Source organism: Herpailurus yagouaroundi, unplaced genomic scaffold, assembly GCF_014898765.1.
Source record: "Herpailurus yagouaroundi ecotype Mexico unplaced genomic scaffold, PumYag 191, whole genome shotgun sequence".
In the NCBI taxonomy this organism is placed as follows: Eukaryota; Metazoa; Chordata; class Mammalia; order Carnivora; family Felidae; genus Herpailurus; species Herpailurus yagouaroundi.
The window spans coordinates 12154438-12174293 of record NW_024412422.1 but is presented as its reverse complement, the minus strand read 5'-3'; the positions used below and the strand labels follow the sequence as shown (position 1 = coordinate 12174293).

At 41.3% G+C, this 19856-nt stretch overlaps 1 protein-coding gene across 1 annotated transcript; it reads right to left on the bottom strand.

Moving 5' to 3' along the window:
* Positions 1-6681: 6681 nt before the first annotated feature.
* Positions 6682-16590, bottom strand: ARPC3 (actin related protein 2/3 complex subunit 3). Its single transcript, XM_040443923.1, has 7 exons — positions 16454-16590; positions 13945-14044; positions 10800-10876; positions 8912-8980; positions 7933-8059; positions 7487-7581; positions 6682-7006 (listed from the first exon to the last, which is right to left on the bottom strand). Exons 1-7 carry the CDS (start codon positions 16457-16459, stop codon positions 6944-6946), a joined length of 537 nt encoding a protein of 178 aa, XP_040299857.1. The 5' UTR covers positions 16460-16590; the 3' UTR covers positions 6682-6943.
* Positions 16591-19856: the final 3266 nt, after the last annotated feature.

Here is a 19856-nt window from a genome sequence, read left to right as displayed (position 1 = left end):
TTCTGTTTGGGGTGATAAGAAAGTTTTGGAAATAGATAGTGGTGATGGTTGCACATTATTAGTATAATTAATGCCACCAAATTACACACTTAAAATGGCTAAAAAGGAAGATTTTATGTTACATATAAAAATCAATAATATGCTAAAAAACATTGAATTGTATACTCTAAATGGGTGAATTATATAAAATTTAAATTGTGTTTCAATAAAACTTTTTAAAACAGCACTTGAGAGTTAAGTGCAGAAACTATAGAATGGCTTGGAAAGAAAAAAAGAGCAGGAAAAATGATAGTTGCTCAGGCAAATAGTTCTCATGGTGATAGATAGAAGCAAAATGGTGCCCTGGTGTGGAAAATCTGTCCTGCTGTCTTGCTAATAGAATAAAGTTGAAAGTTCTAAGCTTGACCCCGGTTCTCAAAAAATGTGCGACACACCTCCTGCTATGGCACCTTCTTCCCTATCATGTTCTTTGCCCTAAGATTTCCTTCACGGCAGGCTCGGTCATACCACATAGCTGGCTCAATACCCTTTTCTCATCAAGCCTGCTCACTCTGGCTCAATTGTTCTAAAGTCAGTTAAATGCCATCTACAATAAACTGATCTTAGCTATAACAGTCTCTGAGCTCCTATAGCACTGGGCAGTAATGCCAATCTCTCAGGGTTTCTTGGTTCTATCTTGTTGCACACGTTTCTCATGACATAGTTAAATCTTGGAGAGGAGAGTTCATATTTACATTTCCTGTACATCCTTTCAGTAGCTGGCACAGCAGAATGAATACAGCAATCTCCCAATCTTGTTGCCCGAATGTAGCAAACTTCTTTTTTTTTTTTTTTTAAATTTTTTTTTCAACGTTTATTTATTTTTGGGACAGAGAGAGACACAGCATGAACGGGGAAGGGGCAGAGAGAGAGGGAGACACAGAATCGGAAGCAGGCTCCAGGCTCTGAGCCATCAGCCCAGAGCCCGACGCGGGGCTCGAACTCACGGACCGCGAGATCGTGACCTGGCTGAAGTCGGATGCCTAACCGACTGCGCCACCCAGGCGCCCCGCAAACTTCTTATAATGGCCAGGAGGGACAGCCTTGGATTCAAAAAGACTCAGGTTTTTTTTTTTTTTTTTTTTTTTTTTTAATGTTTATTTTTGAGAGAGAGTGCGAGAGAGCGTACAAGTAAGGGAGGGGCAGAGAAAGAGAGGGGAACAGATGATCCAAGGCAGGCTCTGTGCTGACAGCAGAGAGCCCAATGCAGGGCTCAAACTCACGAACCGTGAGATCATGACCTGAGCTGAAGTCGGACACCCAACCTACTGAGCCACCCAAAGTGCCCCAAGACTCAGGTTTAATCACCATTTCTGCCAACTTCCAGGTGTGTGTTTGGTCAAGTTACTTAATTTCTGTACATTTCAGCTTCTTCACCTGGAAAAGAGGAGAATACTTGTATCTGCCACAACAGTTCTTGCAAGGGTTAAAGAGAATTTTAAAATGTGAAGTGTTTAGCATATTGCCAAATCACCTGTAAATTGGAGCTGTGGTGTAAAAGCAAAGAAGAAAACTATGACTGATGATTTATCTCAACATCAACACAGAACAGATGTAGCCCTAACATTATACTTTCCTAATGGAATGTTCTTCCAAATTTCTATAAACAAAATGAAGGGAGAAACAAACCAAATGGCTTTTGGTATAGTTGTATCACGTCCCTTTTGGACAAGGCTCTGAACTCGTTAAGGTTTTCAGTACTCATAATTTTGGAGAAAAGGAAAATGCAAAATAAAATAATTCTCATAAATCTTGTTTGAGTATTTTCATGTACTGTAATCTTCCTACACATATGATGGTAATTAGTGGCATATTAAAAATGATAAGTGTAAACAGGATGCTTAAGAAAAAACAAGGTGATTGTTGTCCTTTCCTCGTTTTTGGCTAATGTTAATTTTTTCTAGTATTTGGTCCTCTACCAATATTTTTTTATTACATAAAAAAAGATTTTATTTTTAAGCAATTTCTATGCCCAACTTGGGGCTTGAACCTATAACCCCGAGGTCAAAGTCGCATGCTTTACTGACTGAACCAGCCAGGTGCCCCTACATATCTTTTTTTAAAAAGGCATTTTCTCCCTTAAGGTACTGTATATATGACTGAATTATAGTATGCATCACTTAGAAGGGACACATCTTTGTAATTTTGTTTCTACTCCGAGGTAATCACTGTTAACAGTTTGGTGTGTGTACTCCCATAGTTTTTCCTGGAGTGCGTATGATTAAATCAATGAGGATGGAATCACATTACAATACTGTCCTTTTTTTGTTTTTTTATACTGAGGTATAGTCCCATGATGGGATAGACTGAGTCCTTTGTTATTTTTAATGACTGCATATTTCATTTTCTGGAGGTACCATATGTTATCCAATTCTCTATTATAAGACAACTGAATTATTTCCAGGTGTGTGTGTGTGTTTCGGTATTCAACAATGCTTGAAGTTGAGTTGCTGGATCAAGAAGAATGAACATTTAAAACTCTGATACAATTTTAAAAAGAAAACAAAAGAAAATATAATTATTACAAAATTACCTTCCCTAAAGAGCATGTACACCTTGTAACAATCTTCTTTTAATGTTGGCATTACATTTTGATGAAAGCTGTATCTTAAAATCTACTGTGCTACACTTCATGTATAATTTATTTTGGATTCTTTGGAAACTGTTCTCTTAGATACATTAAAAAAAACAAAACCAAACTCCTATAATATAGCACCAATGGAAAGGTTTTAGAAGCCAAGTTTTAGTTCTTATTGTCTCTGATCCCCCTGCTGACACTTACAGAACAGGCACCATAGTGATTTGTTGCTAGTACAAAGGTTCCATAATTTAAAAAACAAATCAAAAAACCCTCATCTGTTATAAACAACCCTTTAATCTTGATGTGGATCACTGAGGCATTTTTTCTCTTCCTTTCTTCCCCTTACCTCCCTCCCTCTCTCTTTCTGACATGTCTCTGAGTTCCTTATAGAAATTCCAACCCAAACACCCAGAATTTGATTTTAGAAACCCTCTTTTGGCTTTTGTAACTCATACATTACAATTATATATAACCCATAACAATGTGGGAGTTAGGGGCACTGACCTTCCCTCGCCCAAGTTGAAAATCTGTGTATTAACTTTTGACTCCTGAAAAACTTAACTACTAATAGCCTACTGTTGACTGGAAGCCTCATCGATACCATAAACAGTCAATTGACATGTATTCTGCATAAATATTTTATACTGTATTCTTATATAAAGCTAAAGAAAATCATAAGGAAAATAACATTTACAATACATTCTTGTAAAAAAATCTGCATATAAGTGGACCCAAGCAGTTTAAACTCATATTTGGGGTCAATTCTTCTCTGGCTGATCAAGTAACACCACAAAGCTCCAGTTTTAATACAATTTTAAACTTAGTTCTGCTTCTATGTAGCTTTCCCTCTGTCCTTAATAGCATAACACAAATAACCAGGGTAGCAATACGCTCAGCTCAAATTTTCCTCTTTCCAGACTCCCTTGTAGCTACGCATGAAGGAGATATAGTACAAGTCTCCAGGCAGGATTTCTGGGAAGGATATTCAAGGTGGCACTCAGCTGGTATGCCCTCATGCTGTCCCCACTTCTTCTTAAGCCCAGAGATGCAGGAGCACCTAGAGGTGCTCTACATGTGGCACGTAAAGAAACGTAGAGCAAGAAAACTGGAGGAGCCTGGATCTCCAATGACCTCTTTAAATGGCTGCCCCATTCAGGGACTACTTCTAGATTCAAAAGAAAAAACAAGACCCCCACCACCACCCAAGGCACTGTAAATTGGGTTTTCTGGGCTCGTGGCCAAATAACAATCCCAACGTAGATACAGAAACAACTGCCTCTTAAAATAAAAGCCAAACACATATAGGCTCAATAGAGCTGGCAGTGCAATAACTTTATGTCCAAAGGACTCAAGGCCTTTTCTGAATCATCTAACATAACTTTAACATACCAGAAAATACATGGTCCCATAAGTATTTGTAATAACTCATGATGGCTACTTTTATCAGCCAAATAATGAAAACCTCTTAAATGCTAAAAAATTGGCCAAATAGAAAAGTGAGTGTCACATAAGGATAGACAATAGAATCCAGAAATAAACCCATACATTTATGGTCATTTTTGACAAGAGAGCCAATTCAGAAGGAAAAGGATAGCCTTTTCCACAAATGTATTGTAACAAATAGCCATGTCCCAAAGAATAAAGCTGGGCCTCTACCTTACATCATATATAAAAGGAAACTCAAAAAGGATCAAAAACCCAAATGTAAGAGCTAAAAGTATAAAACACTTAGGAAATCATTACTTAGGTGTAAAATGATGTTTTGGAATATACAATAATTTTTAAATAAAAAACATTTTTTTAATGTTTATTTTTGAGAGAGAGAGACAGAGAGAGCACAATCTAGGGAGGAGAAGGGGGAGAGAGGGGGAGGGAGGGGGAGAGAGAGAGAGAGAGAGTGAGAGTGAGAGAGAGAGAGAGAGGGAGAATCTAAAGCAGGCTCCAGGCTCTGAGCTGTCAGCACAGAGCCCAACCGGGGGCTTGAACCCACAAACCACAAGATCATGACCTGAGCCGGACGCTTAACCAACTGAGCCACCCAGGCGCCCCTACAATAGTTTTTTAGATATGACACCAAAAGCACAAGCCACCAAAGGGAAAGAAAAAAAAAAAGACTACATGTAGACATAGGAGCAAGTTTCCACAAATCATATATCTGATAAGGGTCTAGAATTCAGAATATAAAGAACTCCTGCAACTCAACAACTAAAAGATAAAAAAAAAAAAGTAAAAACTGGGCAAAGAATTTGAATAAGCATTTCTCCAAAGAAGATATACAAATGGCCAATATCTACATGAAAAGATGCTCAACATCATTAGTTATTAGAGAAATACATACCGAAACCACAATGAGATAAAACAGTACAGTTTTATGAGATACTGCTTCATACCTATCCGGATAGTTATAAATCAGGCACAAGTGTTGGAGAGGACATAGAGAAATTAGAACTCTTATTCTTTGCTATTGGAAATGTAAACTGGTGCAGCCACTGTGGAAAAAGTCTCCCAGTTCTTCAGAAAGCTAAACATAGTGTGATTCAGTAATCCCACTGGTAGGTATATAACCAAGAGAAATGGAAACATATATCCACACAAAAATTTGTACAGGAATGTCCCTGGCAACATTGTTCCTAACAGCCCATAAGTGGAAACAACCCAGATGTCCATAAACCGATGCATGGAAAAACAAAATGGGATATACACACGCGCGCGCACACACACACACACACACACGATGGACATATAGTGGAGTATTATTCAGCCATAAAAAGGAATGAAGTATTGATATAGGTTAAAATATAGATGAATGTTGAAGACATGCTAAGTAAAAGAAGCCAGATACAAAAGGACAAATATTGTTTGATCCCTCTTATATGAGATGCTAGGATAGGCAAATTCAGAGATTGAGAGTAGATTAGAGATTATCAGGAGCTGGGTATTACAGTCACTGGTGGTTTTAAGTGTTGCTGTTTGGAATACCGAGAAAGCTTTGGAAATAAACAGTGGTGATGGTTGCAAGTATTGTGAATGTAATTAATACCAGTGAGCTACACACTTAAAAATGGTTGAAATGGGGCGCCTGGGTGGCTCAGTCGGTTAAGTGTCTAACTCTTGATTTCAGCTCAGGTCATGATCTCACGATTCATGGGATCGAGCCCCATGTCGGCCTCTGCACTGGGAGCATGGCACCTGCTTGGGATTCTCTCTGCTCTCCCTCTCCTCCCCTGCTTGTACTTGCTCTCTCTCTTTCAAAATAAAGAACTAGGGGCGCCTGGGTGGCGCAGTCGGTTAAGCGTCCGACTTCAGCCAGGTCACGATCTTGCGGTCCGTGAGTTCGAGCCCTGCGTCGGGCTCTGGGCTGATGGCTCAGAGCCTGGAGCCTGTTTCCGATTCTGTGTCTCCCTCTCTCTCTGCCCCTCGCCCGTTCATGCTCTGTCTCTCTCTGTCCCAAAAATAAATAAACGTTGAAAAAAAAATTAAAAAAAAAAAAACAAAAACAAAATAAAGAACTAAACTTAAAGAAAATGGTTGCCATGGTAACATTATGTTTTACCACAATAAAGAAAAAGAAAAAAAGGAATGGAGTACTGTTACTGTAACATGGATGAACCTTGAAAATGTTAATTCTAAGAAGCCAGGACACAAAAGGCCACATGTCGTATGATCCCTTATTGTGAAATATCCAGAAAAGGCAAATCCATAGACAGAAAGTACATCACTGGTTGCCAGGGAATGATGGGGTGCGGAGAGGAAAAGAATGGTTGGGGGGGTGACCACCACTGAATTGTACACTTTATTATAATTTTTTAATTATTATTTTTTAATGTTTATTTATTTTTGAGAGAGAAAGAGAGCATGAGCAGGGGAGGGGCAGAGAGAGAGCTGTCAGCACAGAGCTTGACGCGGGGCTCGAACCCACAAACCATGAGATCATGACCTGAGCGGAAGTTGGACGTTTAACCGACTGAGCCACCCAGGCATGCCATGAACTGTACACTTTAAAAGAGTGAATATTAGCTCAAAAACACTTTAAGTGAATGTAAAAGATAAGCAATAAAGTGTTTTGACATGGAATGTTAGAAATTTCTTTATTATTACCTATTCTTATTAAGCACCAGCTTAATAACACAGAAAATTTCAAATCACCCTTCGACAGCCCATTCTTCCCCCGGCCACCCTAATTCTTGATAAAGAGCTCTTCAAGTGAAGACATGCTCTCTTCTCTCTTCCGTATAAAACTTTATCAAATAAAGGCAAAGAACTGTGTACATCTTGCTGTAAAATGCTGCCCATGGCTGTGGGAAGTATCTGCCCAGGCTCCTTTTACTGTCCAGGTCCTGAAAGACTCTTGTTCATGAACTGTCTCTTCACAAAGCAAGTCCACCACTAACAAGAGGGGATAAAACAGAATGGATAGTGGGTGTCAAATCACCATGCAAGTTCAAGATAAGGTCAGAATATTAATTTATGTAATAACAGAATGTAATCTTGGCCTGACATTTCTTATGTTATAAACTTCTTGAAAACACATGTAAAAAAGTTTTTTTTGACTCACAAATCAGTCAAAATTATGATGACAAAAAAATGTAATACATTCAAGATATCTCACACAGAAAATCTGCCCTATGGGTTTACAATGCCCGAATATAAGAACATACAACCAAAAATGTTTATCATATGCAATTCATTATTCACTGTGACTCACTGAACCCCTACTATGTACGTACTAGGCACATACTCAAAGTTAAGCAGCACTGCAATGCAGAGACTAAAATATTCTTGCAAGGGAAGACCTTAGTTTATTTAATAGTAGCTGCATGATAAAAGGTTATTTATCAACTAAATAGGTAAAGAAGAGGGTCTTACCTTGCTAGGTTTATCATTCTGAGGATCAAAAACTTTCTCACAAAGTCTCAGTCCAGTCTCTTGTCTCAGCTGCTGTAAGTAGGCCCTCATCACCTCTAAAATAAGGAGCCAGGAGAAAAATAAGAAAAATCCTGTCTGACAATACATCCCCAATGTGTGCTGGTTGCTGGACAGTGACCTTGGTAATACATTTCTACACATTCAGACAAGATAAGAAATAGAAATGACAGTCCAGTGGTTTTATAACTATTTTGGTTCAAAGGATTCTCTACATGTTATATTTGTTGCCAAGAATCTTTTGTGAGAGTTACTGGAAGATAGTATCTGTGCTAATGATTCTACTACTCTCAACCTGTACACCAATCGAGACGAAGAAAGGAGGGGGTAAATAATCAAATGGAGAAAATCTTGTGCCATAAAGAGGGAGGTGGAAACCCTGTTCTTACCATCTTCCTGTTTGTTTGCAGGTTTGGCATAAATTGCATTAAGTGGAAAACCAGGCTCTCCAGGAATGGGAAAATTAGTGATTCCCAGGGTATACATTTCTTTCTCACCTTGGCTTTTGGAATTGCACTAAAAAAAAAAAAAAAAAGAAAAGAAAAAGAAAAAAAATTATATACACACACATATTTTACAGAGAAAAGGATAACAACATCCAATTTGTAATTTTTTAGTCTAAGTAGATGTGGCTGGGATTACTAATGTTTTTGGGTGCCCTTCTGCATTCTGGGAAGCCTCTAGGCCCCTCCCCAGAATAATGTTTTAAATGACTAAAACATACAAAATTATAAAAGAAATCATTTATAGTCAAACACAATAATTACAATATTAAAAAGCCAAATTTATGACATACTCATACAGGCACTTCTTTATTAATGCACCACATGACAAGATCCAGGCAGGGGCCTAATAACTAAAATATGAAGTAGTAATGAGTGAAAATAAAATTTCAAAACATCTTCAACTCTGAATGTAATAGGAAAATGTTGTGATTTCTACTGAAGAAAAAGTCACAGGTATAGCTTATGCTACTGTGGGTTGTTGCCTACATTAATAATTACAGTAAATGCTAAATTTCAGTTACAAGTTAGTGAAAAGAAAGATGTAATCTTTTTCCCTCTCAAGCTCATGAACCCTTGAATTATATCCTTGGACCCAAGGTTAACAACCTCTGAGCCAAGAGTTTAAAAGAAAGATTTCTGTCTCGGGAAGATACACGCAATGCCTTAAAACACCACACCCTTATCTTCTCATTAGTCAACTAAATTATAGGTTTAGAATCCACATTCAGATTTTCCTCTTGGGTCCGGGATCTAAGAGAAAGTACTACTTGTCCTTAAAGTCTCAACAAGTCCAGATGGCTAAGCAGGTGAACATGTGTTAGCACTGTGTTTTCCAGATAGACAATCATCCAAGTTTAATTACCTTTTGGAGTTTCTTCAGACACTCAGAAATATAGAGTGTTATATATATCAAGGTTCTATCAGCTTCATTCTGCAGGGGTGGGGCGGGGGTGGGAACACAGAAGTTAAAAACAGTCCTGATTAAAACATAACAATCACGTGAAATAAAAATTCAAGCTTTGTCTTTTGAGCATCAACTGAAAGCTGCAAGTATAGTTCCTATAGCATCAAAAGTTGCCATTCTCCAAATGCAGTCTTCTTGGGCCACTGGTGTGTCCGCTCCCAGGGAGGCAGCCGCCTGTTGCCATCCTGAGCTGTGTGGGGCTGTTTTTGTTCACCTTGGCTGCCCTTACCCCTGCATTCCCCTTGCCTCTCAGTCCCCGGGAAGCTGTGACAACAGCACCTCCCTCTGTATAGGAAGGAGAGTTACTAGAGCTGCCTGGAAAACCTGAGGTGCACCATACGGTCAGCTAATTTTTAAAGCTCTTTCACTTCAGAGTCTCTGCCGAGAACAAAAGCCTTTACGACTTTAAAGGAGGAACAGCTATTTCATGTGTGTCTTGTTCTTTTTTTTTTTTTTTAATGTTTATTTATTTTTGAGCAAGTGAGAGAGACAGAGCACAAGCAGGGGATGGGCAGGGAGAGAAGGAGACACAGAATCTGAAGCAGACTCTAGGCTCCAGGCTGTCAGCAGAGAGCCCGACAGGGGACTCGAACTCCGGAACTGTGAGATCATGACCTGAGCTGAAGTTGGACGCTTAACCAACTGAGCCACCCAGGCACCCCTTCATGTGTCTTGTTCTTAAAGAGCTTCATGAGCCCACCTCTTGATCTAATTAAAAGGAAAATGTGAGGATTGGATGTTGAGCAAATGTGGCACATACTTCAGGTTAAATCTGGCACAGATCTACAGTCTAAAAAAAACCAAATTACACATGTCCTTTTTTTTAAGATTATATGACTCAGAAGAATGAAATGTGGCAGAATTACATTTATTTACACCTATTACAAACATAACACTTAGACCGTATATTAAATACAGAATACGTTGTGAGTATCACAGGACAGTTAGACTACAATTTCTAGACCAAGAGTCTACAAACAAAGATTTTCACACTCTGATTCCAAAAGGTCAAAGTTTGGCAAGGAGAGGCTGAAGTTCCATATTCTAGAATGTTATCAAGAAAAGTTGTTGACATTCCTGTAACTCGCTCATAGAAGGAACTCAGAAAAGTTCTTTTTTATTTTGTTTCCATCTCCCCCTCTCCTTTTCTGCCACCTTCCTCCTACCTTCCTCTTCACCCCGTTCCTCACAAGAACTAAGAGCAGAAAGGAGAAAAGGGTAGTCAAGGGAAGGACCAGGATCAGTGGTTTCTTTATTGCTCCATTTCAGGTCCAGGACACAGAAGTATATAAAAATATCATATCACGTAGGATTTTTTAGTTTTGGACTGGCACACAGTAGGAGCTTTACTAATGCTGATAATAAATTAAAATGTCTAGATGATGGGTTGGCAGACTTCCTCTGTAAAGGACCAGATATTAAATATTTTAGGTTTTGTAGGCCAGGCTTTGTCACAACTGTGCAACCCAGCTGCTGTGGAGTGAATGCAGTCATAGACAATATCTTAAAAAATGTACGTGGCTGTGTTCTAATAAAACTTTATTTGTAAAAAGAGGCAGGAAGCCAGATTTGGCCCTCAGGCTGTAGTTTGCTGACACATGGTACAGACTTCGGAGGAAAAATGAGAAACTAATGTTGATATAGGGTCTAATATTAGGCATTATTCTGGGTTTTTAAAGTCATACAATCTCATTCAATTTTATTTACTCCTCAGAACCCTGATTGCCAGGTAGATTATTATCCCTACCAGAAAACCAAATTAAATATTAAAAGCTCTGTACTTTACCTTAATCTCATAGTTTTTGAAGAAAACATTGGCCTTGAAATAATAGATGGCTTCATCCACAATATCTGTATCTTTAGCTAAGGGGAAGAAGGCAGAGAACATTAGCCAAATGCGAAAATAACACTTAGAAAAAAAACCCCAGTTCAATGGTCAAAAGTCTTGGCGTTGACGGGTGCCTGAGTAGCTCTGTTGGTTAAGCATCTGACATTGACTCAGGTCATGATTTCATGTTTCATGGGTTTAAACCCTGCATCTGGCTTGGTGCTGACAGTGCGGAACCTGTTTGGGATATTCTCTCTCTCTCTCTCTCTCAAAACAAATAAACAAACTTAAAAATGGAGTTGAATAAAATAAAATGAGGCTGAGACATGAGGTCTTTAGAAACAATTTCTAGAAAAATCAGTATGTACATGGTTTATTATTTTTTTTAAAAAGCTTGCTATTTTTTAAAGGTTTATTTAAGACAGAGAGAGGGAGGAGGAGGGAGGGAGGGAGGGGCAGAGAGAGAGGGAGAGAGAGAGAATCTCAAGCAGCCTCTGCTGTCAGCACAGAGCCTGACCTGGGGCTTGATCTCAAGAGCTGGACGCTTAACTCACTGAGCCACCCAGGCACCCCCATGGTTTATTCTTATAGCTTTATTGTTTTTATAAAAAATATACTCATTAGAAACAAATTAATCAACAAAGAAAAATATTTTACTGTCACCCTAAATCTCACTCCCTGGAAATAACTACTACTAACATTTGGTGAACATCATTCCAGACGTTTCTCAATGGGTTTATAAAAATAGACTGAGACACAGACTAACTTTGATAAAATGCTATTTAAAACTAAAAACTATTCAATGTAATTTGATTTGAATTTACATACTGCAGTTTCAGGGGAAAAAAATCTCAGTTGTTATTTAGGAATACACTGGGCTCATGTATATATCTTTCTATGAAAACTATGACTTAATATATACTTGTACAAGCTGTTTTAGGTGGTTAGAGACTGAGAAAAGCCAGAAACACTGTTGTGACAAAGACAGATCTCTTTATACAATTTCTTTGGCAGTTTTTTATTTTCCTTTTCTTATTTTAAGAAGGTCAAAATCCCAGGGTCTTGATATCCGGCAGCTGGTTGCAGAAATGCACAGACTGTTGTTTTTTTTTTCCCCCAGAGACAGTTATTTATATTTCTTGTCCATGACTGCTATCCCTCTCACACAGCAGAAATGCAAGGTAATCCTGAAGGTTGAATCCTGTGTGATTCAGCTGACTTTAATGCTGCTTGTTCCCCTGCTAAAAAATTTCAACATAATTCTAACTCTAGTCTAATTCTAAACTTCCTTAAAAGATTCAATATTGTTTATAAAACCAGTTAGTTCTTCTAAATGTAAAACTGTGGGGGGTGGGGAATGGGTTACAAGATTTAGAAGCATGTCTGGCACAAAAAAGTGTTCAAAAGCTATCTGTTGAATGTAAAAAAAATTTTTTTTGGTTCTGAAAGAGGGGTTGGGGGAGGCCATGCACAAGCGGAGGGGAGGAGCAGAGGTAGAGAAAGAGAATCTTAAATTTAAGTAGGCTCTACCCTTGGTGAGGAGTGTGACATGGAGCTCAATCCCATGACCTGGGATCATGACCTGAGCTGAAATCAAGAGTTGGTCGGTCAACCATCTGAGCCAGCCAGGTGCCCCATAAATAAATTAATTTGATTAATGCTACCTATTATTTAGCTCACAGCACAGGCTTGTACTCCTTCCTAATTCTTGTTCAGGTCTAATCCTGTCTCCTGAGGAAGAGTATCCCTATCTACAGAAGCCACAAAGATCTGGTTTCTAGGGGCCCCTTTCTCCCTTAGGGGCCCAGGGAATGTTGCAAAGGTGGTAATTAGATACACTCCATCCTTGGTCAATTACATTTTCTAATCTGCTACATGTATTTTGTAACCATCTGAAAAGGCTGCTTCTCAAGGAATCTGGGCCAACATTGATTCTTATTCTTTCTTTGCACTGTAATTCTTTTCTTTTATGCTATTTTTTCTTCTTTTTGGTCTTTTATTTTTTCCCATCTGTTCCTTTTTCTTCATCTCAGAAGTAAAAACTATGGCAACTCACCAAATTTATTGAGTTTACTGAGTTTTCCACTGGTGTTGAAAACAAAATTAAGAAGAGGTCAAGTCAAATAGTCTGGCAGAGGAATGGAGACCAGGTCAGTACAAAATTGACAATGAAAACTATGGTGTTAGAAACCCAAAATGGAAATCAGTGCAGATGCTTTCTGGGTACAGGGAAACCCTGTCTAATATAATACAAATCACACTGTTGGCAGAACATCTCAGAATGTGTCAGAAGAGTCTAAAAGAATGGGGTTTTCTAAACAGTAAGAAATGGTTCAAAAAAAGAGAAAGTGAGTACCAAGAAAGAAAGCAAAGATCTAAAATTCAGAAAAACAAGAGAAAGAATGTGCATTGTTATAGAGGGCACGTAAGATTTAAGATCGAAGTACTACTGGGGTGCCTGGGTGGCGCAGTCGGTTAAGCATCCGACTTCAGCCAGGTCACGATCTCGCGGTCCGTGAGTTCGAGCCCCGCGTCGGGCTCTGGGCTGATGGCTTGGAGCCTGGAGCCTGTTTCCGATTCTGTGTCTCCCTCTCTCTCTGCCCCTCCCCCGTTCATGCTCTGTCTCTCTCTGTCCCAAAAATGAATAAACGTTGAAAAAAAAAAAATTAAGATCGAAGTACTACTGAAAATGAAGATACTGAAGAATGAATAAAGGAAGTAGGATTGAATGGGAGAAGGGGTTAAAATGTTTGTTTGTTTGTTTTTTTCTCCCAGCCTTAAGACAGAGAAAGGATGGGGACATGTCATTCTACAGAAATAGCAGCATTAAATCACTTTGTAAGAACTGACAGTGGGATGACAGAACACTGTCCAGAAGCACATTTTCTCTTCCCTCTCAACAAAATATCCTGGAGAACTCAGCAGCAATAATACACTTGATCTTGAAAGGCCTAGAATGCAATATCCATCAAGCGTAGAGAAAATACAAGAGCAACCTGAGACCGAGGACCGAACTAAGACTTTGCCTGACTTGAAAACGTCCGAGGATCGCTAGCTGTTTCCTACTAAAATCTGAAAATAATGGAAAGAAGTTTCGACTTACTCTCTCTAGGGGCGGGTCCTTTGAACTGACTTCTGATAGGCAACAGTGCCATGTTTCCAATGAGTTTGGTATCGGGGTCCATGAGAGAAGAGTGGTAAGCCTGTTGTGGCAAGCCGGGTAAGAATACGGAAACAGAAAGAGAGCAAATGTCAGCGGGGCAGACAAGCAACATTTCTCCAGAGGAAAAAAGAATAACCCACCCGAGACTGACTAGGGGAGGGGGAAAAAGGGATGGCAGCAGCAATGGTCTGGAGCTGGCTCTTACTGGCTCATGAAAACGGGATGTTACGCATTTTGAGGAATTTTGACAAATTTGGAAGTAAGCTGGTTGTTAAACACAGCCGTTACTAAAAATTAAATTATATAAATTTGCAACTAAGTTATAGTAAAAACAAAGGTAATAAGTACTCAAAATTCATTACTTTCTATTTTTAAAAATTATTTCACTATGGTCTATGATCTTAAGGTTATTTATAACTTTTCTATCTTTGCAGTATAAATACTATGTAATGGTGTGCTACTGGGCATCTTCCAAGTTCATGTTCAGTGACATCACATTTGTAACTGGTGGAAGTCTTTATGCTACAAAGATAGGCAAACACAAAAAAGTCAGGGGTATGCCCCCCCTTCCCCAAGCTATTGTTAAACCAGAACCCAAGCACTGGCTTTTCAGTTCTGCCACTTCCTGGCTATGTGTTTGACCAAGACATCACTTTTCTTCTCTTAGCCTATTTCCAAATTTATAAAATGAAGAGTTATCTACTGCCTTCAGCGGGTAGGTGTGGGTTAAAGGAGCAGGGGAAACCACATTTATGAACGCAATTTGTATGCTGATTCTTAGTTCTGCTTTTTACAAGATGTCTGTCTTTCGGTAACTCAAGAAGGGCCCCATTCATATATTCACTCATTCACCGAATGATAACCAAACACCTTCTATGTGCAAGGCATGGTGATAAAATGGTAAGAAGGACCAGTATGATCTCTGTCCTTGAAGAACTTTCAACCTAATGGGGGACAGGGAAGTCCAGGAATGAGCACAGGACTCTAAAGTCCTAGCTTAAAATCTAGCTTTACTAGGGGCGCCTGGGTGGCGCAGTCGGTTAGGCGTCGGACTTCAGCCAGGTCACGATCTCGCGGTCCGTGAGTTCGAGCCCCGCGTCGGGCTCTGGGCTGATGGCTCAGAGCCTGGAGCCTGCTTCCGATTCTGTGTCTCCCTCTCTCTCTCTGCCCCTCCCCCGTTCATGCTCTGTCTCTCTCTGTCCCAAAAATAAATAAACGTTGAAAAAAAAATTAAAAAAAAAAATCTAGCTTTACCATCAGTACACAACCTTGGGTAAGTTACTTAACTTCTCTGAGCCTCAATTTCCTCCTCTGCAAAATGGGAACAATAGCGTATCTACTTCACAGGGTTACTGTGAGGATTAAATGGGATAATTTACATGCAGTGTGTAGCTCAGGGCCTGCCTGGCACACATCAGGAATCAAATGGTAGCTACAAGATTCATTAAATATGTAACTGTGGCTTGCTCTTTTTTGTCACAGGTATGCTTCATCTAAAGCAGCCTCCACCAGCTGTCTTGCTACCCATCGATTTCCTTCATCGCATTTGTCACTATCTAAAACCATCTTCTCTATTTACATTTACATGTTTATCTGTCTCCCCATTAGACTGTGACCTCGAGCGTAGGGGTTTGTTGGCCTTATTTACAGCCGTTAACAGTACTTGGCAAGCAGCAGATGCTCAGTAATTTTTTTGTGTGAGTAATCACGTTCTTGAACCTCCTTTTCCTCACCCGCAAAATGGAGACCATGATGGCGATAAATTTGCCCCACAAGACTGGCTGTCAGCAATGAAGGACAACCAGCCTACTATCAATTTTACTCCTACCCCGAGGCACACGAAAATAGAACCATCTGGTAACCAGGCGCCGACCTAGCGTCTGCTCTGGCGGCCCTACAGCCAGCAGCCAAGTGTGGCCACCACAGCCGGAGCGACAGAGGGGGAGTCCGGGAAGTGGGGTATGACAGTGACAAGCAGCGGGAGTGATCCGCCCCCGGGGGCTGAAGAGGAAGTGGGCCTGTGGGGGGTAGAAAAAGAGAAACCAGACCCTAGACTTGAGAATTGGGGGAGAAAAAAAGAAAGAAAAAAAAAAAAAAGCACAGCCCTTGGCTTCTCGGCTCTAGTGAAGCTTTGGGGATCCTGCCGGAGTCCGGGGACACAGGAAGAACGAGAGAAGGGGTCGGCACTGGAGCGAAAGGGGCGAAAGGGGCGAAAGGGGCCGGGGCAGCCTCCTCTACACGCTCGGGGTCTCTGGCCCACTCTGCCGCGGCCCCGTCCCCGCTGGCCGACCCAATCCTACAGCGACAGGCCCCCTCTCCTCGCCTCTCCCCCTCTCAGGGCCCGCTTCCTCTCTGCCCTCCTCGGCCCGCTTCTCTCAGCTCACGCACGACTTCTCGCCGCTCTCCCCAGTTCTCGCCATCTCTCCACACCGCGACTTCGCCCCCTTACCGGCATCTTGGCGGCACCCGGTTTCAAGCTAGACCAGGAGGTTGGGGTTAGAGCGCTACGCTTCCGGTCCGGCGGCCCGGGCGGGGTAGGCGGAAGTGAGCCGGAAGGGGAGGGTGAGGGGAGGACGCGGCACTTCCGGTCTTGCTATCCGTCTGCTGAAGCGGCCGAGGCTCCGCAGGGAGGAAGGCACACCAGAGGGCACCCGAGCCCTAGGCAGGGGCTCCGAATGCCGCGCATTGCGTAAAGTGTGCGCGAAATGGAGCTGGGTCTTGGGTTACAGAATCCTAAGGATCAATCCCCTAAAAACTTTGCTTTTCCTCAAAGGTATTTTCAGTGAAGCGTTCCCTAGATCACACTATTTTAATTTTTTTAATGTTTATTTTTGAGAGAGAGCGCAAGCGGGGTAGGGGCGGGGGGGGGGGTGTACAGAGGATCTGTATTGACTGTGCTGACAGCAGCGAACCCCATGGGGGGCTCGAACTCAGGAACCCCACGAGATCATGACCTGAGAGATCATGATCTGAGCCCAAGTCGGATGCTCAAGGGACCGAGCCCAAGGGTCACACTATTTTAAGTTCGACCCCAATCCACTCCGCTGTGTCATCCTTATTTCTTTTAGCCACGGTTATGATTCTTTGGTTATTTACTTTTGGTATTTATTTCCCCATCCATGTGGACGTCAAAAAGGCAGGGATTTTGTCCATTTCGTACACCATTGTATCCTCTGCGCCTATAATAGTGATGTGCATGGCAGGCATCAAGAAATATTTGTTGAGTGAATGAACCCAACTGGTCCTAACAGTGGAGAAAGGAGAGCACTCAGAGATGGGATTTATGCACTACCCCACTCCAATTTGTGTGTAAAAACTGCGAAAATGGACTCTGGGTTTGAATCCTAGCTCCAGCATTTACTAGCGGTGTCATTTTGGGCAAGTTAATTAACCTCTCTGTGCCTGTTTCCTCACCCAAACTGGAGATAATATACTTACCTCATTGTTTTGTGAGGATGAAATGAATTACATGTAAAGTGTGTAGAACTTAAATGCCTGGAACATACTAAAAGCTCAGGGTTTTTTCTTTTTTTTTTTTAACCTATTATTAGAAAGCACCTCATGTGTTAGTTTGCAAACTGGCCCTTGTATACAGGAGGCAAGAAGACTGAAAAGGAAGGCCAATCCAGATATATAGGTGGTGGTTCTAATTCAGCGAGAAAACTTACTTGTAAGGGTTATCTTTGGTGAGGCAAGAGTAGATGTCCCCACCTACATGCCAGACTAAGTTTGTATAGAGGTCATAATTGGGTTCAGTCACATCCAGATGGGCTCAACACCTTAGTCTCAAGACCATGTCCTTGGAACATCTCCCACAGCGAGGGGTGGGAGGGATGAGGAACCTTGGACTGCCTGAGTCCAGTTTAAGGGTCAACCAGTGGTCACATCCTCTTGATGATCTTCTCCAACATCACCTCAGGTGCCACCTTATTGCTACCTCAGGCTATTTCTCCTGCCAGCCCCTCAGACTGGAATACTCTGCCCCATGTTCCCACAAATGATTTCTTACTCAGGTTTCTGGCCAAATAGCACCATTTAGGAGCCTTCATTGACAATGAGCCCAAAGTAGCCCCTTACTCACTCTCCACTTCATTACTGTTTTCATTTCTTCCCATTCCTTATCAAGGTTTCCTTGTTTATGGTCTCAAGGGCCCAGCATGTCAACTCCATGAGACTAAGGCCCTGTCTGCTTTGAGTGCTCCCATTTTATCCCCAGTGCCTGGCACCCACCAGTCAATTTTTCCACAGAATCATGTCAGGATCTTCAGCAAGATAATGAAATCCTTGAGGACTGGAATGGACATAGTCATCTTTAAAACCCATGTCTTGAGGGGAAGGAAATTCAATTTGGCCCTTCACTTCTTGCCCAGAGGCACATACCAGACTCCAGAAGCTAAGCCAGGGCAAAATAGTTCAAGGAGCAACAGGGCAAACGAAGTTGCCTTTCCTTTCTTCCATGGCAATAACATTTCTAAGAATTTGCAACATGGGGAGACCAGAGTGTTTTTACCCTTTCATACTCAGGGCCACAGGGAGAGTCCCCAAGCAGGACAGCACATTCCCATGATGCCCATTCATGTTCTCGCCTTATTGCCCCCCCATGACAATAGCTCACACCAATGCACCATGATGCAAATACCTGACTTGTACTCATAGCCTAAGCCCCCAGACACAAGTTACCACTGAAAGCTACAGTTTCTCACAGTTTGCAAGTCTTTAGTTAAAATGGATCAAATGTGACACTACAGGTGTCTCTCCTGCTATCAAGGCCTAAGAGTGATTAAAATTTAACTGGAGTTGCGGGTTAAAGGGCTTAATTTGTATTGCTAGAAGATCCAGGACCAAATGACCAATGAAGCCTGGGCCCATTACGAGGATATGAAAGTGAAAGAAACTATAAAATGTTTCTTTTTTACCTTTTTAAAAAAGACTTGAAAGAGAGCGCACACATGCAAGAGAGAGCAGGGTAAGGGCAGAGGGAGAGAGGGACAGACTCCCAAGCAGGCTTTGTGCTGTCAGTGCAGAGCCCAACACGGGCTCCAACTCATGAACTATGACATTGTGACCTGAGCCAATATCAAGAATTAGACGCTTAACTAACTGGGCCACCCAGGCACCCCAAGACTATGTAAGATATTTCTTAGCACAATGCCTGGTAGAACTCGGTGGGCTTTAGCAGGGCCTGGCCCACGGTAGATACTAGAAAAATATCTGTTGACTGACTAGCCATTCTCCATGCTTTCATACCCAACCCCACTGAACTTAAAAACACTGAAAAGAGGGGCGCCTGGGTGGCGCAGTCGGTTAAGCGTCCGACTTCAGCCAGGTCACGATCTCGCGGTCCGTGAGTTCGAGCCCCGCGTCGGGCTCTGGGCTGATGGCTCAGAGCCTGGAGCACTGTTTCTGATTCTGTGTGTCCCTCTCTCTCTGCCCCTCCCCCATTCATGCTCTGTCTCTCTCTGTCCCAAAAAATAAATAAACGTTGAAAAAAACACTGAAAAGAAACAATTTGACCAATGTGCACATTAGTTAAAAGAAAAAACTTTACATCTTTTGCATTTTTGTGTGCATGTTACTCCAGGAAACTAAACATTTTTAAATGCTCAGAGACTAAAAACTGAATTTTTGGGGTGCCTGGGTGGCTCAGTTGGTTAAGTGTCTGACTCTTGATTTCAGCTCAGGTCATGATCTTGCGGTTCATGAGTCTAAGCCCTGCATCAGGCTCTGCACTGACAGTGCGGAGCCTGCTTGGGATTCTTTCTCTCCCCTCTCTGCTCCTACCCTGCTTGCTCTCTCTCTCTTATAAAATGAAATGAAATGAAATGAAATGAAATGAAATGAAATGAAATGAA